General features: G+C 42.8%; 1 protein-coding gene across 1 annotated transcript in view; it reads left to right on the top strand.

The window, feature by feature from the left end:
* LOC111977153 (protein kinase C, zeta) overlaps positions 1 to 27,745 on the top strand; it is a 138,742-nt gene that overhangs the window by 68,372 nt on the left and 42,625 nt on the right. Inside the window, 5 exon segments of the mRNA XM_024006473.2 lie at positions 8,088 to 8,173; positions 20,043 to 20,174; positions 21,242 to 21,332; positions 22,929 to 22,981; positions 24,072 to 24,266. Of these exon segments, the coding sequence (XP_023862241.1) occupies positions 8,088 to 8,173; positions 20,043 to 20,174; positions 21,242 to 21,332; positions 22,929 to 22,981; positions 24,072 to 24,266 (557 nt within the window).

The raw sequence follows: 27,745 nt of genomic DNA, 5'->3' as shown, positions 1-27,745 counted from the left end.
AATCTAGAGTATGACCAGTAATTCCACAACATTTTAACCTTTGCCCTAACACAGCATGGCCCGCGGTGTCAAAAGCCTTTCGACAAATCAATAAAGACAGACACACAATGTAACTTGTTGTCAAGAGCACAATGGATGTCATTTAAAACCTTCAATGTTGCTGAAACAGTGCTGTGGCCAGACCTAAAACCTGATTGCATTCCATTTAAGATGTTGTTTTCTTGGAAGTCGGCCTTTAGCTGCCTACTAATTGACAGTACAGACAATTTTGATATGGGTTGATAGTTGTTAAGTAGCGAAGGATCTCCACCTTTCAGGAGAGGCAGTACAAAATCAGATTTCCATAACTTGGGGATTTCCTTAACATCAAGTGTGAGGTTAAAAATACATGTTAAGGGGGGAGCAATGATGTCTGCAGCTAGTTGTAGGAAACGGGGGTCTAGTTCATCAGGGCCAGGGGATTTTTCCCCATCAATTTCTTTCAGGGCTTTACACACTTCTGAAACAGAGAAGGATGAAAAGGAGAACCTGGCGAAGGAGTGCACAGGGGTGTCAGGTAAATTCATAGGGGGTTCAATTATACCTTTGACCTTTTCAAATAAACTGCCTGCATCTAAAAAATGCAGATTCTGCTGATTCTGAAATGCTTTAAGAACGGATTGCATTTTATTGTGAGGTACTAGCTAGTTGCCTATAATTCCTTTTTTAGTTTTTATTGGCTGCTATTCAAAAAGGCAACTATAATTTCTTTAATTATACTGTTTTTGTAAGTGACCCACATGTGGAAAGCCCCAACATCTTTGAGTGCACTCTTTGAAGGGGACTTGAGGGAGGGAGGGTGGGTGTTGGTAGAGTTTATCATCTTCCTGCTAGTGGGATCAGGAACAATGTCTGGAAGTGAGTCTAGCCCCTGTATATGTCCTGTCCTCGAGCCACTGGAACAACTGCCACCACCTCTAGAGAGCAGCTGCCTGCTTTGTCCTCTCCTACTTTAGTGGAGCATATGAACACCTTTAGACCTGCATGGCCTGGGTATAACAACTCTTACAACATGGCTGGATTCTTCCCACTGCCATACACTTGTGCAGGTGCAGTACTTTTTTACTTGTCTGGCTTATCTCTGTTTTTTTCTCTACTACATCAACGCTCTCTCTTTCTCTCGCTCTGTTTCTCTCCTCTCTTCCCGATCTCTCTCCTTGCACATCTTCCTCACTCGTCTGTTAAAAATGGGGAGATGCAACGCTAGTCTGTCTGTGTCTCAGCAGAACATGTCTGTTAGCCCAGAGGAAGTGTGTGGGTGTGTGTGTGGGGGTCTCCTCTCAACTTTTTTCACGGGGCAGGCGAGGAAATAGGTCTCAGAGATGATAAACAATAACCTTTTTTTATTGACTAGCGTGGCTAGCTAACTGTGGCTAATGTAATTGAATTTCCTTTGCCACAGCAAAGATGAAAAGATAATCAACATTCAGAAAACAATTGTGGTCGAGACAGAATCCGGCAGGCCCACTAATAAGCCCACTTAAAGTCAGTAAGCAAGACAATATAATTGTATCCCTAATAATGGTACTATCGAATGACTCAGGCATTCTATTCTTTCTGACATTGCCGAAGAATGATCAGAAATGACCTCACTAATGATCGACAATGACAATTTACATCACCCTGCTCCTCTGCTGTCTCATCACCGGGACACCCTCTGCATACAGACGCCTTCTTACTGGCCTGCTACGCTAGACGCATAACGTTTGCAGACTGAGATGCTCTTATTCATTTAAATGAAATCTGAGCAAAAGCACCCCCTGGCTCCACTATTTTCAAGGTTTTACCGCACAGCCCCGCTGGACGGCAATAGGGTGACTCTGCTCATGCCGGCAAAAAGTTACACATCCGATGTAGCAGGTAAAAAACCTACCCGATGCCCCATATGTAGCTCCTATTTAGCCATGTCCTCGTGCATACAGGACACCATATGCAGAATATGCAGTAGTGAACCTTTCTGACAGCCATAACAAACTCATGAACTTCCTAGTTTACCTGCTTAATGCTATAGGCGCGGTGTAATGTTAGCCGGCACCAGCGACACTCTCTGTGACTCGAGTCTTGTTTGTTGTGTTCACACCGTCCACCCTCATCCTTTAGACAAGTGTTACTGTTGATACAAGCCCCTAAGGCGGTGCGAGGTCAGGAGTACTGTCACTCCAGCAGGCTGGTTGTAAGGCTGTATCACATTAGATTTGACTGGGTAACTTCGTGCTCACACACACAGACGCACCGTCCTTGTTTGGGAGTCCATTTGACAAAAGGGACTGTATTTCTAAGTCTTCAAAAAAACTGAGGAACAGTTGAAATTAATGAAATGATTAGCAAAATGCACCTATGATCAACAACCAATTTGACAGAGCTTGAATAATTTTTTAAAGAATAATTGACTAATGTTGCACAATCCAGGTGTGGAAAGCTCGTCGAGACTTACTTAGAAAGACTCACAGCTGTAATCGCTGCCAAAGGTGATTCTAACATGTATTGACTCAGGGGGTTGAATACTTATTATAAGTAAATGCAATATTTCTGTATTTCATTTTCAATACATTTGCAAAACTGCCTAAACGTTTTCACTTTGTCATTTTGGGGGTATTGTGTGTAGATGGGTGAGAAAAAGTATACATTTTAATCAATTTTAAATTCACACTGTAACACAATTTTTTGGGGGGAATAAGTCAAATGGTAAGAATACTTTCTGAAGGCACTGTACATACTAGTAACTGCTCCCTATTGTGCAGTGTCATGGCTTCTGTTTTGCTGATGTGGGAAAAACATACTTGCTTGAATATACAGTGGGGTCCGAAATTATTGACACCCTTCATAAAGATGAGCAATAATGACTGTGTAAAATGAATAATTCAAATACTGAGCTATAATGTATGCAAAAAAAATTGGAAAATATATTTTTTTATACTAATACAATTTTTTTTCCAAAATAAATAGGGGTCAAAATGATTGACACTCCTAAATATTCTTATAAATAAGTAGTCAAACGTTTAGTATTTGGTCCCATATTCCTAGCACGCAATGATTACATCAAGCGTGTGACTCCCATGAGGCTGAAAGAAAAAGTTATAATTTCCTGTCATAAATTTAAACAAAAAATACATGTTTATATGCTATCCGGGGGGCCCAATCTCTGGGGGGGACCACCACCCCCAAAAGCTTGTTGGCTGCGGGGGTGTGGGGGGTGCTACGCCAGTGAAAATGACACAATAGATTATTTACCATTTCATTTCTATTGGGCAAAAATAATTTGAAACACAACCAAAATGAACTGAAAATGCATCCAACAAGTTTGTAGAGTCACAAGCTTGATGTAGTCATTGCGTGCTAGGAATATGGGACCAAATTCCTTTACCACCTGCATCCCTCATCTACTCTTCAACAGATTGTAACAACACATTTTATGGAATTGCATCATGAGACTCACATAGAGTCAAGTAGGCCTACTGCAGTTTACCAGAAAGAGTGTGACAGAAAAAGAGAGCAGGATAGAGAGAGATTGGAGGGGGATCTTATGCCCATATCAAGCTGAGTCAGAGGACCTGAGTCAGCCAAACTGCTAGCATCAGACATGTGGCTGCCGCCCACCTGTAATGTGGCAGGTAGTTCACTCATTTTTGCTTCTCCACAGTGGCATGTTGTCTCGTCCACCCCCCCCCCCCCCATTCTACTGATGTGGATGAAGGAAAAGAGGGAAGACCGAGTATCTATGGAAACACAGCGAGSTTGTTGATTTGTGGCAGATTTGGTGCATTCCCTTTGGGTGCCTGGAGTTATAACAGGATTAGACAGAGAATCTGAAGAGGAGTGTCGCTAAAAAGAGTGATCTATTTCTTTGTCTCCGTCTGGCATGGCGTGTCTGCCCCGTCTTTATACACACAGGACAGATGTTGAGAAAATACCTCGTTAGCAATGTGTGCCTCCACATTATTGCACCGAGAACCCGCTGCCATTGATCAGAGGAGATGTAATCAGAGACATTCATTGAGATGACAAGGTCTGTTTGGCTGAGTACAACTATTCACAACAGACAGCATCCAAACAGTACATCTGGAAGAAAGGCCCTGGTTGTGTCCAAAATGGTACACTATTCATTTTATGGACCCTGGTCAAAAGTAGTGCACTATATACAGTGCCTTCAGAAAGTATTCACACCCCTTGACTTTTTCTACATTGTGTTGTGTTACAGCCTGAATTTAAAATGGATTAAATTGAGATTTCTGTCACTGGCCTACACACTACACAATGGCCCCATAATGTCAAAGTGGAATTCTGTTTTTTGAAAATTTTACAAATTAGTTAAAAATAAAAAGCTGAAATGTCTTGAGTCATTAAATATTTTACCCGTTTGTTATGGCAAGCCAATATAAGTTCAGGAGTAAAAATGTGCTTAACAAATCGCACAATAAGTTGCATGGACTCACTTTGTATGCAGTAATAGTGTTTAACATATTTTTGAAAGCCTACGTTATCTCTGTACCCCACACATACAATTATCTGTAAAGTCCGTCAGTCGAGCAGTGAATTTCAAACACAGATTCAATCACAAAGACCAGGGATGTTTTCCAATGCCTCGCAAAGAAGGGTACGTATTGGTAGATCGTTTTTTTTTTTTTTAAAGCAGACGTTGAATGTCCCTTTGAGCATGGTGAAGTTATTAATTACACTTTGGATGGTGTATCAATACACCCAGTCACTACGAAGATACAGGCGTCCTTCCTAACTCGGTTGCCGGGGAGGAAGGAAACCGCTCAGGGATTTCACAATGAGGCCAATGGTGACTTTAAAACAGTTTGAGTTTAATGGAGAAAACTGGGCATGGATCAACAATTCTTTTGTAGTTACTCCACAATACTAACCTAAATGACGGAGGGAAAAGAATACAACATTTTCCAAAACATGCATCCTGTTTGCAATAAGGCACTAAAGTAATACTGCAAAAAATGTGGCAAAGAAATTAACTTTATGTCCTGAATAGAAAGCGTTATGTTTGGAGCAAATCCAACACAACACCTTACTGAGTACCACTTTTCATATTTTCAAGCATGGCTGCATCATGTTATGGGAATGCTTTTCATCAGCAAGGACTAGGGAGTTTTCTTAGGATAAAAATGAAAGGAATAGCTCTAAGCACAGGCAAAATCCTAGTGTCTGCTTTCCAACTGACACCGGAAGACAAATTCACCTTTCAACAGGACAATGAACTAAAACACAAGGCCAAATATAAACTTTAGTTGCTTACCAAGACAACATTGAATGTATCTGAGTGGCCTAGCCACAGTTATGACCTAAATCGGTTTGGAAATATATGTCAAGACTTGAAAATGGCTGTCTAGCAATGACCAACAACCAGTTGAAGAATTTTAAAGAGTAATGTGCAGATATTGTACATCCAGGTGTGCAAAGGTCTTAGAGACTTACCCAGAAATACTCACATCTGTAATCAAAGCTGATTTTAACATTTAAAACTTTATAGAGAATAGGTTGCCATTTTGGACGTAGCCCAAAATAAATAATCCATAAAGCCTACAGTACAATCAACCTCTGCAACAGGGATATGTAGCTATTACAGGTCTTTTTGCTGTTGTTTTCTCTCTTTCTTTATGCCGTTTGTTCCTCTCCTTAATCCTCATCCAGTTGTTCAAACGGCCTTAAGTGTCTCGTCTAGCGCTTCAATCCCCTTCGCTATGCCTGATTGGCTGTAGCTAGCTGCTCAGAGAGACAGAGCGAGACAAAGCTGAGAGAGTGTAGTTAGGGGGCACCGAAGGAATACAGAGTTGCTGTACATAAAGTTTAGGGATTCACTATACCTGCTTGAAATGGAGCAGTGGGTGAATATGTGAAGGCTAAAGTCGACTGTCAATAGTGAGATAGACAAACATATGGGGAGAGAGACACTCATGTGCCTCACACAAAGAGAGAGACATAAACAGATATTTAGGCTTAAATGGAAATGGTGTGGGTTCCCCGTTAATGATACCACGGGAAGGCAAAGTACATGACATTTGAAACAGCCACTGACTGGCTTGCTGAATGACTGACTGAATGACCAACTGGTTGCACTGACTAACTGACTGGTTGACTGAATGGTTGCATCCAGCTGGAGATAAACCATAGAAACAGATCAGAGGCATCAAAATCTCACAGTTTGCGCAACCACAGATCATGATGTCGTAATGTAGGCATGCGAGTTGTGTTTTAGGGGCGATTTGCTTTGATGGACATTTTGTTTGTAGGTATGGCCATGGTACGCTAACCACATAACTAACCACAGCTAGCATCTGGCGAGGTTGGGGTTGCCATGGCAACAGAGGCAAAGGGGAGCATAGGATGCTTTCTGCCGCACCCATCCAGCGAACCAGTAAGGATGCATGTTGAGACTAGACGAGGGGAGAGAGAGAGAGAGAGAGAGAGAAGAGAGAGAGAGAGAGAGAGAGAGAGAGAGAGAGAGAGAGAGAGAGAGAGAGAGGAGAGAGAGAGAGAGAGAGAGAGAAGAGAGAGAGAGAGAGAGAGAGAGAGGAGAGAGAGGAGAAGAAGAGAAGAGAGAGAGAGAGAGAGAAGAGAGAGAGAGAGAGAGAAGAGAGAGAGAGAGAGAGAGAGAGAGAGAGAGAGAGAGAGAGAGAGAGAGAGAAAGAGAGAAGAAACAAAAGTAAGTGTGCTTTTTTGTGTGTGAGTGAGAGGGTGGAGAGAGACCAGAGGAAGTGTATATGTGTGAGGGAGAGGGAGAGAAAGAAACCCGTATTAGTGTGATTCCCCCAAACAGATTGGTATACCCAATTTAGCTCATGCTGGGATATGACTTCAGGGAAACTGTCAACACATGCAAACTGTCAATTTCATGTAACAACATCCTGTTGCTGGAAATGAGTGTCACAGTGAATCATATTTGACATCATCATTTATAGCTGGATTAGCTATTCTCAGCTCGGCAGTTGTTGAATTGTACCGACAGTATAGAACATTCAAGTATACATTGCATTTCATCAAATTATTTGATCATATCTATTTATATGCGTTTTAATCATCTTAACATCTCATGGTTGCCAATAAGCAAAAATATTTGCATTTGATAATGACGTTTTAAGATGGATCACATTTCTGTGAGGCATATTATTTAATTAATTTGCCTGGTATTTGTTTAAGGAGATAGTGAAGCACGCTCCCGTCTTCAATCTATGAATTTCCTTTTTAATACAATACTTGGATCTCATAATAATATTATGCTGAACAAATTCCACTTAGTCTTATCTTTTGTATATATATCACTGATAATTATCTGGGAGGTGTATTTAGTTTTAGGATCCTTGATAAAACACGTTGGTCCATATCCACAAAGTGTGTCAGAGTAGGAGTGCTGGTCAGGTCCCCTTTGTTCTTTTAACCTCATTCATTATGATCTAAAAGTCTAAACTGATCTCAGATCAGCACTCCTACTCTGAGACGCTTGCTACATAGTGCTAAATCCTTGTGCTTAGTCTGTTGATACAGGGTTGTTTATTATGCAGTATTATACACTGTATTAATAGACAGCTCAGAAGGTATAAATAGCAGCCTGGACCTTTTACATTCCCATCAGGATTCAAGACATTACTGAGAAATTAATAAGACCAGGACCTCAAGGGAGAGAGGAGGGACATAATGAAGTGGAGGTACAGAGGGACAAAGGAGAGAACGAGAGAGAGGATGGGAGGGAGGGAGGGAGGGAGAAAGAAAGGAAGAAAGAAAGAAGGAAAGGTGAGAAAGTTCAACAGAGGACGGCAGGGGAGAGAGATTTCTCCTCTGTTGGAAGGAGAAAGGGGAGGGTAGGATGGATAGAAGGGGAGGGAGGGAGGGAGGGAGGGAGGGAGGGAGGGAGATGTTGCGAGAATGTGTGTGAGCATGCGTGCGTGTCTCTTTTTCTATGACTACTCACTCGCTCCTGTGTGATTGTGGAGGACCTTGCACTGCTCCATCCACCACTATCTTCTCCATCCTTCTCTCCATCCCTTTCTCACTCCCTGCCATGCAGCTACTGTACAACCTTTTCCTCTCTCTCCTAGAATCGATCTACCGCCGCGGGGCCAGAAGATGGAGGAAGCTCTACCGAGTCAACGGACACCTCTTCCAGGCCAAGCGCTTTAACAGGGTGAGTAGTAGTGTCACATTCCCCCTCCCCGACACATCCCATTCCCCCTCTAGCACTCTACTTCCAGTTTAGAGATCATTTGCACAGTCATTGGTAGGTTTGTCAATAGTGTAAGGATTCTCAACCTGTTTAACACTACCATTGAATATATATATATATTGGTGATATTGACTTGGTTTTTGGACAAAGATTTTGGACAAAGTTAGCATTTGGTGACAGCAGCCAGGTAAACAATACCAAAGCATGGATTGCTGTTCTTCTTGACCAAAGCCTGCTTTCAGGGCAAGTAAACTAAAATGTGATTTAGTAATTTGGGTGAACTATCCCTTTAATAAAACAGTGACTTAAGGATTTGATGAGAACAGACCTTGTTGGTATTTTTGAAAGAAGGTGTGAAAGTGTTAACAATCGTCTACTACTACTGTACAGAGTAGTACAGCTAGTTCAGTACATTCATTCACAAACACGTAGTGGTTGAATAATACATTACTCATAGTCAAGTCACTGCCACAGCTGTCTGGATATGCATGATTCAAGATGGCTGCTGAAGGTGGCCTATTTAACGGGTTGCCTTGTTTCTGTCCAGTGTTTCCAGATTTCTCTGAAATATGACCAATAAATCATTATAATATGAGTCAAATTTATTTCATAAAAAAAAGAAGTAATTAAGTATGTTTAAAAGCTGTTTTTCTGTGTTGGAATGGTGTGGGCGTACCCCAACAACAGAATGGTGTAGGTGTATAAAGGTCATTAAAAATATTAATGCGAGTAGACCACTGATTGGCCGTCATCCTCTATGAGGAAATGGCTAGTATTTTTAAAACATAGGGAACTGGTCTGTCTGCTCAATATAAAGGATCAAAACTGGTGGAGGAATAAAAATAGCATAAATAGGAAAGCATACCAGTTTCATTTGAGGACCAGGATGTTGACAGCTGTGCCATACAGATTGCAAAATAATTGGGAAAAGATTTTTGATGTACCGATTCCATGATACAGGGTGTATGAGTTGATATATAAAATAATGCAAGATTCAAGACTTAGTGCTTTTCAGCTAAAATTATTATATAGAATTCTTGCCACCAACAAAATGTTGAATATTTGGGGCATTCAATCATTGAAGCTCTGCAGAATCAATAGACAATTTATTTTGGTATTGCCCTCATGTCTCAGGTTCAGGAATGGCTGAAAATGCAGAATATTGATCTAAAATTGACTCTAGAAATAGTACTGTTGGGAGATCTGGAGATAACGGGTCAGTCAATTACTAATATACTAATACTCTTAGTAAAAATATTTATCTTCAACTCGTAATCTGTGGATTCTATTCGATTAGATAGATTGAAATGGTATGTRAAACATCCCAGCATAATTGAAAGAGAGAGATATGTATATATGGTGTGTAGAAACCCGAAGAGGTGGCCAGCAGAGATAGGTGGGAGGGGCTGAGGGAAGCTGAGGGTTGGGATGTGGAATTGGAGACAAGTGGGAGTGGAGTTGCTGGGCGGGGGACAGAATGACAGTCAAAGATAAAAGTCGAAAAAAAGAAATTCAAAATGAAACATAACAAAAAGTATGTTTGAGTGACAGTGAGGGGCAGTGTTTTTACAYCTAATGCCGGTTTGCCTGAGGCTGATGCCGTGCAGGTGTTTGTGCACATGCATATACACACACACAGGTAAATAGTGCCATACATGCACTCAAACATTGAGTGGCAGCTCTTGGGGAACTGTGGGGGGGATCTTGGAGGGCTGGCGGTTGGGCTGATGGATTGCTGGCTCGGGTCCCTGTTGTTTGACCTTGTGGGAGATCTGTCGACGTGCCCTTCAGCAGGGCGTTGACCCTGGCTGCTTCTGTGTGTCGCTCTGGATGGGTGTCTGTTAGATGACTAATGTGATGTAGTTGTTGAGCGGCTTCACTGCAGGTATATTGTACGTTTTAAACATTCAATATATATATATATTRTTTTAAAGAGATAAGGTTAGGGTAAGGGATSAAATCAAAGTTTATTTGTCACGTGCGCCGAATACAATGCTTACTTACAGGCTCTAACCAATAGTGCAAAAAAGGTATTAGGTGAACAATAGGTAAGTAAAGAAATAAAACAACAGTAAAAAGACAGGCTGTAAAAGTAGTGAGGCTATAAAAGTAGTGAGGCTACATACAGACACCGGTTAGTCAGGCTGATTGAGGTAGTATGTACACGTAGATATGGTTAAAGTGACTATGCATATATGATGAACAGAGAGTAGCAGTAGCGTAAAAGAGGGGTTGGCGTGTGGTGGGTGATGGGACACAATGCAGATAGCCCGGGTTAGTGCGGGAGCACTGGTTGGTCGGCCCAATTGAGGTAGTATGTACATGAATGTATAGTTATAGTGACTATGCATATATGATAAACAGAGAGTAGCAGCAGCGTAAAAAGAGGATTTGGGGGGGCGCACAATGCAAATAGTCCGGGTAGCCATTTGATTACCTGTTCAGGAGTCTTATGGCTTGGGGGTAAAAACTGTTAAGAAGCCTTTTTGTCCTAGACTTGGTACTCTGGTACCGCTTGCCATGCGGTAGTAGAGAACAGTCTATGACTGGGGTGGCTGGGGTCATTGACCATTTTTAGGGCCTTCCTCTGACACCGCCTGGTCCTGGATGGCAGGCAGCTTAGCCCCAGTGATGTACTGGGCCGTACGCACTAGTCCCTTGCGGTCAGAGGCCGAGCAATTACCTTACCAGGCAGTGATGCAACCAGTCAGGATGTTGCAGCTGTAGAACCTTTTGAGGATCTCAGGACCCATGCCAAATCTTTTTAGTTTCCTGAGGGGGAATAGGCTTTGTCGTGCCCTCTTCACGACTGTCTTGGTGTGTTTGGACCATTCTAGTTTGTTGTTGAATATGTATGAACGTTCCAATTTGTAAGTCGCTCTGGATAAGAGCGTCTGCTAAATGACTTAAATGTAAATGTAAATGTTGTTGATGTGGACATCAAGGAATTTGAAGCTCTCAACCTGCTCCACTACAGCCCAGTTGATGAGAATGGGGGCGTTCTCGGTCCTCCTTTTCCTGTAGTCCACAATCATCTCCTTAGTCTTGGTTACGTTGAGGGATAGGTTGTTATTCTGGCACCACCCGGCCAGGTCTCTGATCTCCTCCCTATAGGCTGTCTCGTCGTTGTCGGTGATCAGGCCTACCACTGTTGTGTCGTCTGCAAACTTAATGATGGTGTAGGAGTCGTGCCTGGCCATGCATTCGTGGGCGAACAGGGAGTACAGGAGGGGACTGAGCACACACCCCTGGGGAGCTCCTGTGTTGAGGATCGGCGTGGCAGATGTGTTGCTACCTACCCTCACCACCTGGGGGCGACCCATCAGGAAGTCCAGGATCCAGTTGCAGAGGGAGGTGTTTAGTCCCAGGATCCTTAGCTTAGTGATGAGCTTTGAGGGTACTATGGTGTTGAACGTTGAGCTGTAGTCAATGAATAGCATTCACACATAAGTGTTCCTTTTGTCCAGGTGGGAAAGGGCAGTGTGGAGTGCAATAGAGATTGCATCATCTGTGGATCTGTTTGGGCGGTATGCAAATTGGAGTGGTTCTAGGGTTTCTGGGATAATGGTGTTGATGTGAGCCATTACCAACCTTTCAAAGCACTTCATGGCTACGGACGTGAGTGCTACGGGTCTGTAGTCATTTAGGCAGGTTACCTTAGTGTTCTTGGGCACAGGGACTATGGTGGTCTGCTTGAAACATGTTGGTATTACAGACTCAATCAGGGACATGTTGAAAATGTCAGTGAAGACACCTGCCAGTTGGTCAGCACATGCCCGGAGCACACGTCCTGGTAATCCGTCTGGCCCCGCAGCCTTGTGTATGTTGACCTGTTTAAAGGTCTTACTCACGTCGGCTACGAAGAGCGTGATCACACAGTCGTCTGGAACAGCTGATACTCTCATGCATGCATTAGTGTTGCTTGCCTCGAAGCGAGCATAGAAGTGATTTAGCTCGTCTGGAAGGCTCGTGTTACTGGYCAGCTCGCGGCTGTGCTTCCCTTTGTAGTCTGTAATAGTTTGCAAGCCCTGCCACATAAGACGAGCATCAGAGCCTGTGTAGTATGATTCAATCTTAGCCCTGTATTGACGCTTTGCCTGTTTGATGATTCATCGCAGGGCATAGCAGGATTTCTTGTAAGCTTCCGGGTTAGAGTCCCGCACCTTGACAGCTTGTTAATCCATGGCTTCTGGTTGGGGTATGTACGTACAGTCACTGTGGGGACGACGTCCCCGATGCACTTATTGATAAAGCCAGTGACTGATGTGGTGTACTCCTCAATGCCATCGGAAGAATCCCGGAACATGTTCCAGTCTGTGATAGCAAAACAGTCCTGTAACTTAGCATCTGGTTCATCTGACCACTTTTTTATAGACCATGTCACTGGTGCTTCCTGCTTTAATTTTTGCTTGTAAGCAGGAATCAGGAGGATAGAGTTGTGGTCAGATTTACCAAATGGAGGACGAGGGAGAGGTTTGTACGCATCTCTGTGTGTGGAGTACAGGTGATCTAGAATTATTTTCCCTCTGGTTGCACATTTAACATGTTGTTAGAAATTTGATCGAACTGATTTAAGTTTCCCTGGATTAAAGTCTCCGACCACTAGGAGCGCCGCCTCTGGGTGAGCGGTTTCCTGTTTGCTTATTTCCTTATACAGCTGACTGAATGCTGTCTTAGTGCCAGCATCTGTCTGTGGTGGTAAATAAACAGCCACGAAAAGTATAGCTGAAAACTCTCTAGGCAAGTAGTGTGGCCTGCAATTTATCACAATATACTCTACTTCAGGTGAGCCAAATCTATAGACTTCCTTAGATTTCGTGCACCAGCTGTTGTTTACAAATATGTACAGACCGCCCCACCCCCATCGTCTTACCGGAGTGCTGTTCTATCTTGCCGGTGCAGCGTATATCCCGCTAGCTGAATATCCATGTCGTCATTCAGCCACGATTCCGTGAAACATAGGATATTACAGTTTTTGATGTCCCGTTGGTAGGATATTCGTGATCATACCTCATCTAATTTATTGTCCAATGATTGCACGTTGGCGAGTAGTATTGACGGTAACGGCAGCTTTCCCACTCGCCTTCTCCGGGTCCTGACCAGGCATCCGGCTCTTTGTCCTCTGTACCTGCGTCGCTTCCTCTTGCAAATAACGGGGATGTTGGCCCTGTGGGGTTTTTGGAGAGGGTTAAGATAAGGGTTAAGGTTAGTGTTAGTAGATAGTTCGTTGAAATGTTACTAATAGTCTGTAGAGCATCAAATAAAGTGTTACCTAATAAAAAATAAAGTATTTTTTAAAACAGTCTGTTTGAGATACAAGTTTGAGGTGGATTTTTTCTCCAATTTATGCTTTGGCCACAAATACGAGTATAGGATGAGTCAACAACATTATTTTGGTTTGAGTTAACCGAATATGAACTCTTATAAGTGAGGTTTTCACTGGACAGGTAGTTTAAGGTTAGAGACAGAAAGTGTATGCGTCTGCACGTTGTTGTGGCAATCATAAAGCTGTAATGCTTTAATGCACTGCCAGTGTTAGTGTCCACTCTGGCTTGAAGACGAGGCTAGGAGGGTAATGTTGTTCAAGGTAGGCCCTTAAGTACCTATTGCATCTGAAAGGAAATGGGAGTCAGGAGCAGGGCTCGTGTGCTTGAAGATATTACCAAAATACAGGATGGACCTTGGGTGCTTTTGTCTACTGGTGGACGTCTAGACCAGACTGAGAGCTCTGATCTGCCAACTTAGCACTGTACTGTAGTCTCCTCACTCCAATAGACCTCCATTAGGCAGCCCATCTCCCTCGCTGATGCACTGGAAGAGACTGAATGTTATGTTGGAGCCATGTTTATGTGCTTAGACATTAGACTGGTATAGTTTTGGCAAACGTTCAATTTTTATAAGCTTCTGTAATCTGTCCTTCTGTATTTCCTCTATGTACATGAATTTGTCAGCCATATTATTGTGGCCACATCAAATGTTAGCTCCACCAAATTGCTTGTCTAAGGTTGATAGTTGTGTCACTATGATGTCACGTTTGTCACTATATGTACGATCGTTGCCACGGCACATGGTTTTACAGTAAGTCCTTGTTGGCGCAGTCTTTCCCAAACGTCTCTCCTCTCCATGCCTCACACCATCCCTCCTTCTCCCCTCTTTTTATCTCGCTCCTCTATACAGTATAAACAAGTCATCCAGCAGAAGTAGGTCAGGTTTCTCCTCTCCCCTATTCTTTTCCCATCCCTCTTCATTCCTCCCTCTCTCAACTGCTCTCTTTCCCTCCCCCTCTCTCACACCACCCCTCCCTCTCTTTATCCATCTCCCTTGTTGTCCCTCTCTTCTGTCCATCTCTTCCCTCTGTTGTACAGGAGAAAGATTATTTGTGAATGCCTACCATTAGACATAATGGGGTCCCTTTAGTAGCTGTGGTGCAGGTAATGTATCAGAATGTTGTATTCCTGCCATTAGCGTTCTCAGCTATGAGCTAGCACTCCATTAGGGAGATGACTGACTGGAGCTCCTGTCTAGTTAGTAGCTCCTTTAGCATGCTGCGGATATAGAACCCAAACAAAGCAGTCGTCAGTTCACAGCTCTCCAATGAGACGCGAGAGAGAGATTGTTTTTAATTTTCTCCAATAAAATGTATTACTTGTTGTCAGTTTTGGTGTACGGTAAGCTGACTTACAGAAGGGGGGTCCACTTGTTGCGGTCAATAGCACTAAGTAGATTTTTGTTGCATTGTTAGCAACCTTTTTATGTGTGACCATGAGCAAAACATTCCTGTYCACACACAACCGAATATCCCATGTAAATATCCCAGACTGGGATGGCTATATAATGTCTGTTATCTAACAGAGCAGTGGGGAATTTGTCTCTGAGAGGTTGATTTAACTGCTATGACTCAGGGCCAACCGCATGCCGAGCTAATGCACTTTAAATAGGGCTCGTTCCACATTGCTTCCCTAGTGCTCTCCTAGCGCTTAGCAGCATTATGGCCCAGCAAAGGCCAGCCAGTGAGAAGACGTGTATTAGCCATTTTGGAGCTGACAGTGAGCTGGCTCATACAGGATGTGCATCCCAAATGGCACCCTATCCCCCCGCCCCTAGATACGCGCTGGAACAATTTACTGTCCCATCAGGGAAAAACAGACAAGAGAGTAGTAGTAGTAGTGACCACTTGGGGTATACACTACCGTTCAAAAGTTTGGGGTCACTTAGAATTACCTGTGCATTAAAATAACATCAAATTGATCAGAAATACAGTGTAGACATTGTTAATGTTGTAAATGACTATTGTAGCTGGAAACGGCAGATTTTTTTWATGGAATATCTATATAGGCGTACAGAGGCCCATTATCAGCAACCATCACTCCTGTGTTCCAATGGCACGTTGTGCTAGCTAATCCAAGTTTATCATTTTAAAAGGTTAATTGATCATTAGAAAACCCTTTTGCAATTATGTTAGCACAGCTGAAAATGTTGTCCTGATTAAAGACGCAATAAAACGGGCCTTCTTTAGACTAGTTGAGTATCTGGAGCATCAGCATTTGTGGGTTCGATTACAGGCTCAAAATGGCCAGAAGCAAAGCACTTTCTTCTGAAACTCGTCAGTCTATTCTTGTTCTGAGAAATTAAGGCTATTCCATGTGAGAAATTGGCAAGAAACTGAAGATCTTGTACAACGCTGTGTACAACTCCCTTCACAGAACAGCGCAAACTGGTTCTAACCAGAATAGAAAGAGGAGTGCAAGGCCCTGGTGCACAACTGAGCAAGAGGACAAGTACATTCGAGTGTCTAGTTTGAGAAACAGATGCCTCACAAGTCCTCAACTGGCAGCTTCGTTAAATAGTACCCGCAAAACACCAGTCTCAACGTCAACAGTGTAGAGGCGACTCCGGGATGCTGGCCTCGTCATGTTGACATACACATGATAGGTATGTAGATAGTTATGCACGGCCAAACATAAGATATTGAGCTGTAGATGGCTGCAAGGCAGTAATTGTTTKTTTGCACTGTCTTCCATCAGAACAATCACTTTGTCTGATTTGACAAATGCTCGGCACACTTCGACAGGGTAGCTAGCTACACTTACACTAGCCTGTGGATTGGTAGCTTTCAATCTCCATGAAGTTTCTGTCCCATACATATTGCATCCGGCTGTGGCAGGCGACATTGCCTCCCACAATGTAAACAACTTTCTCACATAGCCAGCTACACTTTTCTCCTATGTCTGGGATTCGGCTAGCTAAAGTTAGCTTGTAACTTTGATAGCAATTAGCAAGGATACTGACATGACATTTAGCTATTCTGCGATTCTGACATTGCTTAATTATGTACAGGTACGTAAGTAAATGTATGTCACGTCAGCATCTTGCGGTCGAAGCTAGCTAGCTATCTAACTACTCTGCTAACTGTATCCCCACGGAAAGTGTAGGCTGGAAGTTTTACAGTTTACATTGTGTGAGGCAACCCGACTTCCCCGCTGCTTTCCCCAAAGGGTTCGGCTGATTTGAAAATGGGGTCACGAAACAGCTCTGAATAAAATAAAAATGTGCCGCTAAGTTCATAGAGCAGTTCGATTGTGATAAACAGAGTGCTTTCTGTTTTTCTCCTGCAAATGTGGCTCTAAATTTGAAACGGTTGGAGCCACTGTATTATGACCCCATTCCTGAAAGCTAAGAATCTCAGGAACATGAGCTGCTCACAAGCTGTGCAGGACAACATTAGAGCAGACAGGACCAGGCATAATCAGACTGGGGGGAAAAGCACCACATAATTGAAAGCAATTATCTACACAGAAGATCATACACAATTATTGCCTGGTGATCTTCTTATCACTTCCCAATACCTTTCTGAATAATTTCAGTCACTTCAAATCATACTTCCTTCAGGTTGAAATACTGTCAAAGTACTGTCAGACTGATTTGTAATAACAGACTGTAATAGCCCAGAATAAAAAAGTTAACGTTGGCTGTTGATTGGATTACCACTTACCAAGAACTATTTTTATGTCACCACATTCTATAAGCARAGGATAAAGTGTAAAAGGGCTTTGAATATTCCGTTTTAATCTAGCAAATTATGGTATGGATATGAAAGTGGTTCAGAGGTATTGCAGCTCATATTTTGTTTGTCTGTCCATTTCTTTCTGCAGACAAGCTCCCAAACCCATCCAGGATGTGTTCCCTTGGCATTTTGGAACTCCTGGTGGATGCAAAGGCCTACGCAGGTGTTAGGCGTGTATATGGGAGGCGAAGTCAAGTGCAGGAGAGCGGAGTATATTAAACAGGCGCACTTTAATACCGGTCAACAACGACAGCACATAAAACATATTAGTGCCACAAACAAGGTCTAAAACAAAAGTGCAGCGCCTGACAAAATAATCACGTAACAATAAACAATTACACACAAAGACATGATGGGGAACAGAGGACTAAATATGTTTAAAAAAATGTAGATTGATTTGGGAATGAAAAGCAGGTGTGTATGGAACAAGACAAAACAAATGGACATATGAGAAATGGAGCGGCGATGGCTAGAAAGCCGGTGACGTCGATCGCCGAATGCCGCCCGGACAAGGAGAGGAGCCGACTTCGGCGGAAGTCGTGACAGCAGGCAGTAGCTCCACTCTGATCCTATGGCCCAGATAGTCCCAGCCCCAACTGACAAAGCTCTTATAGGCCAGATACCTGTAATGAATACCAATTTCTTCTATTGGTCATACAGCCAATCACAGATAGACAAGTAGCCCTTGTCCATTGACAATTCCTACTAAGTCTGTCAAAGAGCAGGGTTTAGCCAGTACATGTACTGAAAATTTGTCAAAAACCCTAGACAATACAAAAACTAACGTACCCACCCCAGTCACACCCTGACCAAAATATAAAGAAAACAGATATCTCAGGTCAGGGCGTGACAGTTAGAAAATAAGTAATAAGTTATAATATCCAGTATCATCAAAGTCCATTCTGTAAAATTCTGAAATAAACTTTGAGATGATACTAAAGATTATACCATGTAGTCTGCCTTGTAGATGATCATGGTATTCTGCAATGAATAGACGGCAGACAGGGTAGGGTATAGGCTATTTATTGCCTTAACTCCCTTATCTTACCTCATTTGCACTCACTGTATATAGACTTTTTGTTTTCTTTTGTTCTACTGTGTTATTGACTGTACATGTGTAACTCTGTGTTGTTGTATGTGTCGAACTGCTATGCTTTATCTTGGCCAGGTCGCAGTTGCAAATGAGAACTTGTTCTCAACTAGCCTACCTGGTTAAATAAAGGTGAAATTAAAAATTAAAAGATAGGCCAGGCTGGTCCACCATGCAAGAAGGCTGGTCCTGCATCTTCTGGTGACCTATTGAAAATAGTATAACAATGATATAGCAAATTAAGCATGTATTATGTATGCCTTTTGTTTTGGTGACAAAACAAAGTAGCCTACACACTTGTGGAAGTTTGTCGCTTTCAGGGTCCAGCTCCAACTGACAGGTTGAATAGCATGTGTGTCATTTTTTTGAAGGGGTAAGGGGGTGGGCTCTAGACACTTCTATCAGACAATCGGGGCTGTATGTAAATGTCTCAAATTTGTATCCCCACACCTGTACAGTCTGACTGATCATTTCAGTGATGGAGGCTCAGGGAAATAATTTATAAAAAAATGAACACACACTTTGATTTATTAGACATAAAGTGAGGATTTAAAATTGCAAATTAAAAACACTGCATCGAGGCTATAAGTGACTCTTAAATCACAAAAAAATGTCCCTATTAAGCATGTTTCTAGTCAAGAAGACCAAATATGTTTGTTTTGTAGGCCTAACATCTTAAGTTTTTAGTCCCTCAGTATTTCCTCCTTCCTAGTCTACCTGTACCTTTTGTTAGTGTCTTTGGAACATCGAACACAGCTGGTGAGTCAAAGAAGAATCTGAAGATCTTGTGGCTCTTTTAAAGAACAAATGGCATATGTTATGGCCCCTCGTGTATCCTCTGCTTTTGAAATGCGCTCCCCAAAGTCTTGACAGGGAGCGTGAAAAGTCTGCCTTCAAAGTTTCTCACCTCACAACAGGCGCCTTAATTACTCCCTCGTCTGCGCTGAGCGGAGAGGGAAAACAGATTTTGTCTTGATTTATTTATGACTCGCCCGAACCGCTGCCTCTCTCTTTCTCCCTCTCAAACGCTGTCTCTCCCTCCATCTCTTTCTCTCTTTATTTCGGTCTCTCTCTATCGAGTCAGTTTGGGCTGCGGAGTGGTGGGGTAGGGGTAGCTAAGCTTTGAAGTTCCTCTGCATGGCGTTTCCATGGCAACGCCACTTTTAACTTCAGCACTCATTGCACTGTGGTGCCGCTCTTTTCAGACTGTTAGTAAACAACTGGCTCCGAATGTGTTTGTGGATATGCCTGTGGGTAGACATAACATCCCTAGGTTTCCGGGTTCTGATGTGTACCGGACCACTGATGTTATAAGCCTAATAGCGTCTGGGCCAGACAAAACAGTGTGGGTTTGATTCCCACTGGGGCACCCATAAGAAAATGTATGCACACACTAAGTCGCTTTGGATAAAAGCGGCTGTTAAATGGCATATATACCTGTGAAATGTATAGCCGATGGTAGCAAAACAAACATGCTCCCAGTTGATGTAAGATGGCGCCTAGGCCTAACTCCACCACTCTGCATCTATCGTGATCTCCTTCACGTGTCTGCCTCGCCTGTTGTCCATCCATTCTTGATCAATGACTGCGATAGTGTCAACCCATTGTCATGAGCTCAGACTGATAAGGATTGTTGCACTAACTATCTCCCAATTGTCTCGGTCTGTCCCTAACAGAAAGCGTACTGTGGCCACTGCAGTGAAAGGATATGGGGGCTGGGGAGGCAGGGCTACAAGTGTATCAACTGCAAACTGCTGGTCCATAAGCGCTGTCACACACTTGTCCCTCTGACTTGCCAAAGGCATATGGTGAGTACCGTAGATATAGAATCTCATGACGGATTGGACAGTACTCTGCCCAATCCGTCATGTTAAAGCATCGGAACCACATATTATTTATAGAGCCTTCATAGTTTTGCATTTTAATTATTCAACTTTTGAGTAAAATAAGATTACATTCAGGAATAAAATGGGGAATTATGCACACATTTAAATTAAACATGACTATTTGAAGTACAGGTGTATATTTGTAACAGAGTAAATTCTGTTCTGCCCGAGCGTGAATCGAACTAGCAATTAAAGCCTTTTGCACAACACATATATAACTCAAAGCCAACCTCCTTTGTCAACAGAGCAAAAGACTGGTCTGTCCTTTCATGAGAAACAGGTGGCTTAAGTTCTCAATATACTCCAGCTAACATACTATGGGCGAGTTTCACATCCACTATCTTTCGATATAGACTCTATTCCCTATGTAATGCACTATTTTTGACCAGAGCTGGGCCCTGTTCAAAATAAGTGCACTATATAGGGAACAGGGTGGCATTTGGGATGCACCCATACTGTAGTGTACAGCCCTGTATACTGAGACATCATGAGGTTGATCTCTAGTGACAGACGGTTAACATACAGAATCTAAGGGGTCCTTGCAATCAGCCCGTTTGGCATTTAGACTAAAGCAAACCCGGTGCCTGAAAACCCAGGGCAATAGTCAATCAATGTCCACTTTAGTAGATCTCTATGCTGCGTTTTTCTTTCATGTAATCTGACGATTGTCTATCAACAAACATTTTGATCCCCTTTGAAATGGCACCTGAGATTTCCCTGTTGATTAGATAGCGAGGTGAGCCTCATGGTTAGAACTGCATAAAATGAATTGTAAGTGCTTTTTTGTGAGACATATCCAGACTTCTCAACTTCTGTGGTCTTTTGTTAAAAAGATACATCTATGTGCCTAAGATGTCTATCAACGTGGAACACCTCTTAAAATAAATCCCCTTCTTCCCAGTGTCTCCAAGGACCTAGTCATGATTTGTTTGATACTCTTTGTCAGCCTCAAAACCATGTGAGGCTATTTGCCTGTCTTCTCTTGGCAGGAGCCAGTCATGCCATCACAGGAGCCCCCTTTAGATGAGAAGAGTGAAGAGGTGGACCTCCTCCCTCAAGACACAGAGGATACAGATGGAAGTGAGTTCCTATAAAACAAATTGTATTTTTTCAATATAGACTTAAAGATGCAGTAAGTCATGTCAGAAACTAGCAGATGCATTACTTACCAACAACCGCTGCAAATTCCAATAAAACTACATCACGTTTTAAAGTTCACTTTCCTTGCTTACAGTTTTGTGGGTCAGAGTGCAGTATTTATTTAGTTTCAAAGCACAAACATTTGTTAGCATGTTTCTCACACTGGCTTTAGCCACGGAGGGGGAGGGAGCAGGCCTATGCTGGCAAGTGCATAGGGGTTGCCTAGCAACACATGCCTCGGAGGGAGTCAACTTCTGCACCGTGCAACAAATTCCCGTGATTTGGGAATCGGTTCAGACAGGACAGCTATCGCGACGGCTAAAATGGCTTTGAAAAAAACATGTTTTCAGCTATTAGGGAGAAGTATCTAACAAAATAACTACATTATGGCATTCACTAATCATAAACTATTTACATATAATATACATTTAGGTACATTTGTGAACAAAATTCTTACGTATTCACCCTTTAATATGTGAAGTAGTCAAGTAAGATGTCTTGAGACCACTCAAGACCACAAAAATGCAGGCTTGGTCTCATGGTCTTGATACATTGGGTCTGGGTCTGGGCCTGTATGCAAAAAAGCTTCCCCGAGTAGGAGTGCTGATCTTTCTTATTCYTTATGAAAAGTCAAAACTGATCCCTAAATCAGCACTCCTACAATGAGACACTTTGTGAATACTCATTTCAAATGCTTTAAAAGGCACTATTCAATGAAAACCAATAACTAGCTTGGAACGTTCTCCCAAACAGCATGTTTGAATCAGTATGCCTTTGTTGTTTACAGACTGATCATAAAGTTGTATGTGCTATTCTGCACAGCACAATTTGTAAAATAATAAGAAAAAATATATATTTCTAAGTGTGCGATTTTTACACCCAGTTGTTTCTGCCAGAAGCAGCACCTTGAACAAGATGCACTGCTGTGCACAGGGCCTTCCTTGTTTTTGTGTACTGGTCCTCTATGAGGGTTAGTGTGAAGGTTGAACATCCAGTAGGTGGTCACTCATCCAGCAGCAGACTAGACAGTAGGTTGTACCGTACAGTATAGTACAATAATAATTATATTTGGGCAGAGGCGGGAAAAAGCTGCAACTCACTCTGAACAGCATTGGGCCCTCTGCTGGTCACAAGGGTGAACTATACGTCCCACAATGCTCCCTTGAGAGGAGGCAAGGAATCAAAGAAAGATGAATTGAGAAGGAGTCAATTGCATTTCCTTGATTCCTCACGTCCTCTCTCTTTGCCTCATTCTCAAAACCCACCGGATGAGAAGGTGAGAGGTCCCTTCCCTCTGACCTTCTCATCCAATGGATAAGGACCTTCTTCTCCAATACGGTTGAAGAGACGAGGAGATAGGATACAAGGAGTGGCGGAAAGACGATTCGAGATAGAGCCATGGATTCTTGTGGAACACCCTATTTAAATGGAAATGTCTGTAGGCTATAGAGATCTCTAAGGTTTTTAATCCTCAGTCCACTCTAGGTAGGACTGCATTACAGTTTAGGTAACAAGTTATTTCTCTCTTGCCTTCAGTACCTTTCCTACCACACAATTGCAAGATGGACAAAGTTGAAGAGGACTCAGAGGTGAGTTTATTCAGACACGGTAAATAATGCATTCTTGTAATAAATATGCTTATCATATCAACATGTGCATGACACTCGATCTATCTCCATCGATGACCATAACGCTTCCCTAAAGCCTGACGGATACCTTTGGGTCGAAACGCTACACTAAATACACTGCAGGAGCTTTCAAACAGTGTACTGTTATCTACAGTGAGCGCCACAAGTATTGGGACAGAGACACTGTTTAACAGAGGCTCTGTTAAAAGTTAAGTATTTGGTCCCATATTCCTAGCACGCGATGATAACATCAAGCTTGTGACTCTACAAACTTGTTAGATGCATTTGCTGTTTGTTTTGGTTGTGTTTCAGATGATTTTGTGCCCAATAGAAATGAATGGTAAATAACGTATTGTTTCATTTTGGAGTCACTTTTATTGAAAATAAGAATAGAGTGTTTTTAAACACTTCTACATTCATGTGGATGCTACCGTGATTACGGATAGTCCTGAATGAATCGTGAATAATGATGAGTGAGAAAGCTAAACACATAAATATCATACTCCCACGACATGCTAACCTCTCACTATAACAGGGGAGGTTAGCATTTTTTTTAATTGTAGAAGTGTTTAGAAACATTTTCTATTCTTATTTACATTAATACATTATTGTTTAATACATTATTTACATTATTTATTATTCATTTCTATTGGGCACAAAATAATCTGAAACATAACCAAAACAACAAATGCATCCATCAAGTGCGTAGAGTCACAAGCTTGATGTTATCATTACGTGCTAGGTATACCAAATACTTCACTTTTTACTACTTTAATATACATAAATGAAATACTTTTGGTCCCCTAAAATGGGGCGACTATGTACAAAACATGATGTAATTTCTAAACGGTTCACCCAATATGGATGAAAATACCCTCAAATGAAAGCTGACAGTCTGCACTTTAAGTTTATAGTCATTGTATAATTTCAAAACCAAAGTGCTGGAATACAGAGCCAAAACAACAACAACAATTATCACTGGCCAAATACTTTTGAGCTCACTGTATGTCTCTTTCATAATGTTTCTCTCCCATCCAAACCTCCTTTACAGGATATCAAAGCGGTGGTGGATGGGATCGAAGCCATCAAGATATCCCAAGGGCTGACGCTGGGCTTGGGGGACTTCGACCTGATCCGGGTGATCGGCCGTGGCAGCTACGCTAAGGTGCTGCTGGTGCGACTCAAGAAGAACGAACAGATATACGCCATGAAGGTGGTCAAGAAGGAACTGGTGCACGACGACGAGGTGAGAGGGAGGGGGATGGAGGGAAAGAGGGGAAGGGAGAGAGAAGGAAAAGAGATGGATCTGGACGTGCAGTGGATTAAATAGGAAGACGAGAGGATCTTGGGGCGGGAAAGGAAACAGAAAAAAAGATGGAGGAGTGAAGTAGGGATGAGTAAACAGAAGGGTGATGGAAGGGAGAGAGACAGGGTGAAAGAAGTCATTAAAGTAAGGAGGAAATGGTGCCTCAAATGGTGCGGTATGAAAGGATAGGAAGGATGGGGAGATGAAATGAGGGGGAAAAGAGGTAAGGAGTAGAGAGGGAAGATATACAAGGAGGGTAGGGAAGAGAGAAAGATGGGTAGAGACGAGAGTAATTGAGAGATGTTATAGTTTCCACCTCTAGGTGGAGCTATGGTGTTAATATTAGACATAGCACACCAGATTAATGACAGAACTACTACAGAGGGAGAGGATAGACATTTTGGATTGATTGTCCTCTGATGATAGTAATGTAATCATTTGTAATTAGCTATTTGAGCTCTGAGTTCTTCACGTTTCAATGGACAATTAAGAGATGGACATAACAACATTGCCAAAATGACCCACGTGGAAAGGACCATTCCTTCTATTGCCACTCAACATACTGTTAAAGGGGCAATCCGGGATTATACATCTATATTTTAACTTTTAAAGTGGTTACATTTCTCCCGCTCCCTGTTTATCTTACATAGTATGGCCGTTCAGAGCTTTATAGATCTCTCTTTATAGATATCTTCCAATGTTTTTAGTGGATATCACACCGTATATTATAGATTCTATACATGTATAAATGCATTCATGCATGTGAAGCCTTTGAAATTACCTGGATTTCTGCATAAAATTTGATCTGATCTCCATCTAAGTCACAACAATAGACAAATACAGTGTTCTTAAACTAATAACACACAAATGATTGTATTTTTCTTGTCTATATTGAATACATCATTTAAGCATTGGCATTGTAGATTGGAAACAGTATGTGAACCCCTGGGCTAATGACTTCTCCAAAAGCTAATTGGAGTCAGGAGTCGAAGCAATGAGACGAGATTGGAGATTTTGGTTAGAGCTGCCCTGCCCCATAAACACTCACAAAATTTCGAACAAAAGAGATCTCAGAAGACCTAAGATTAAGAATTGTTGCCTTGCATGAAGCTGGAAAGGGTTACAAAAGTATCTCTAAAAGTCAGTCAACGTTAAGACAAAAGTTCAGCACTGTTGCTACTCTCCCTAGGAGTGGCCGTCCTGCAAAGATGACCGCAAGAGCACAGCGCAGAATGCTCAATGAGGTTAAGAAGAATCCTAGTGTCAGCTAAAGACTTACAGAAATCTTACAGAAGGTGAGAGGTCCCTTCCCTCTGACCTTCTCATCCAATTGATAAGGACCTTCTTCTCCAATACGGTTGAAGAGACGAGGAGATAGGATACAAGGAGTGGCGGAAAGACGATTCGAGATAGAGCCCGACAGGATGCTCTTGATTGTGCATCTGTAAAAATGTGTCAGTGTTTTGGATGACAAGACACATTTCTTCAGCCTCCTGAGGTTGAAGAGGCGCTGTTGCGCCTTCTTCACCACACTGTCTGTGTGGGTGGACCATTTCAGTTTGTCTGTGATGTGTACRCCGAGGAACTTTCCACCTTCTCCACTGCTGTCCCTTCGATGTGGACAGGGGGGTGCTCCCTCTGCTGTTTCCTGAAGTCCACGATCATCTCCTTTGTTTTGTTGACGTTGGGTGAGAGGTTGTTTTCCTGACACCACACTCTGAGTGTCCTCACCTCCTCCCTGTAGGCTGTCTCGTCATTGTTGGTACTCAAGCCTACTACTGTTGTGTCGTCTGCAAACTTGATGATTTTGTTGGAGGCGTGAATGGCCACACAGTCGTGGGTGAACAGGGAGTACAGGAGGGAGCTGAGCACGCACTCTTGTGGGCACGCACCCTTCATCACCTGGGGGCGGCCCGTCAGAAAGTCCAGGACCCAATTGCACAGGGCGGGGTTGAGACCCAGGGCCTCCAGCTTGATGATGAGCTTGGAGGGTACTATGGTGTTGAATGCTGAGCTGTAGTCAATGAACAGCATTCTTACATAGGTATTCCTTTTGTCCAGATGGGATAGGGCAGTGTGCAGTGTGATGGCAATTGCGTTGTCTGTGGACCTGTTGGGGCGGTATGCAAACTGAAGTGGCCGCTAAGGTGGAGGGGATATGATCCTTGACTAGTCTCTAAAAGCACTTCATGATGACAGAAGTGAGTGCTACGGGGCGGTAGTCGTTTAGTTCAGTTGCTTTCTTGGGTACAGGAACAATGGTAGCCATCTTGAAGCATGTGGGGACAACAGACTGGGATAGAGAGTGATTAAATATGTCCTTAAACAGCCAGCTGGTCTGCGCATGCTCTGAGGACGCGGCTAGGGATGCCGTCTGGGCCTGCAGCCTTGCGAGGGTAAACACGTTTAAATGTTTTACTCACATCGGCCACGGAGAAGGAGAAGGTAGGGGGCGCAGTCCTTCTTAGCGGGCTGCGACTTTGGCACTGTATTATCCTCAAAGCGGGCAAAGAAAGTGTTTAGTTTGTCTGGAAGCATGACATCGGTGTCCGTGAAGTGGCTGGTTTTCTTTTTGTAGTCCGTGATTTCCTGTAGACCCTTCCACATACGTCTCGTGTCTGAGCCGTTGAATTGCGACTCCAGAAAGACCAAGGGGAGTGTTTACATGTTAAAGGGGTCTGTCCTGGCCATGTTTGAGGCCTAATGACGAACTGAATGGGTATCTAGCCTCGGTTTAGCCTGGTCAGCCCCTCAGCTTGGCATCCTGTCTCTGTCCCTCTCAGGGCAGCCAATATCCGCCCAGCTAAAGCCAGACAGGTTGCTATTCCTATAGATATATGACCTAGAGGGCAAACCTCTTATCTTTGCCATTGATCCATAGAGATGGATAGATGGGCACACCTCTGATCAACAATTGCTATTGATCGCTTCTGTGACGATGCCAGAACCACTGAGGGCTATCTCCATTTTATATTAGTGAATTATTTCATTGTCTACTTCTATGAGTAGATTGGCAGTTTGTAAACAACAGGCATAAAGTCATAGAAATGGATAGAGAGTGCATCCAAAGACTTTAGTCAGAAGGAGTAAAAGGTCACGGCCTGGAAAAAGCAACAGATGTTTGTCTTCCTGGCGCAATCGCAGGCAGAGCTCTGTAATCTGCTCACTGTGTCAACTCTGGCTTGGGCTCGGAAATTAAAGTGCTCTGATTTCTAAAGCTTTTTGTAAAGATGTCTGTGTGTGCGCGTGCGTGTGTGTGTGTTTGTGTGAGAGAGAGAATTTATTGTGCATAGGGTATGACTTAGTCTACACTACAACAGGTTACTGAGTTGTTTGTGGAGCTCCTCATTTTACACGTTACATCTAGGTGGTCATTATGGGTTTGGAAATGGTTTCCTTTAAATGCAGTGTTTAGTGTG

This window comes from Salvelinus sp. IW2-2015, linkage group LG17, assembly GCF_002910315.2.
Source record: "Salvelinus sp. IW2-2015 linkage group LG17, ASM291031v2, whole genome shotgun sequence".
Lineage (NCBI taxonomy): Eukaryota > Metazoa > Chordata > Actinopteri > Salmoniformes > Salmonidae > Salvelinus > Salvelinus sp. IW2-2015.
The sequence above is the reverse complement of the archived record's forward strand: the minus strand, read 5'-3'. Positions and strand labels throughout refer to the sequence as shown.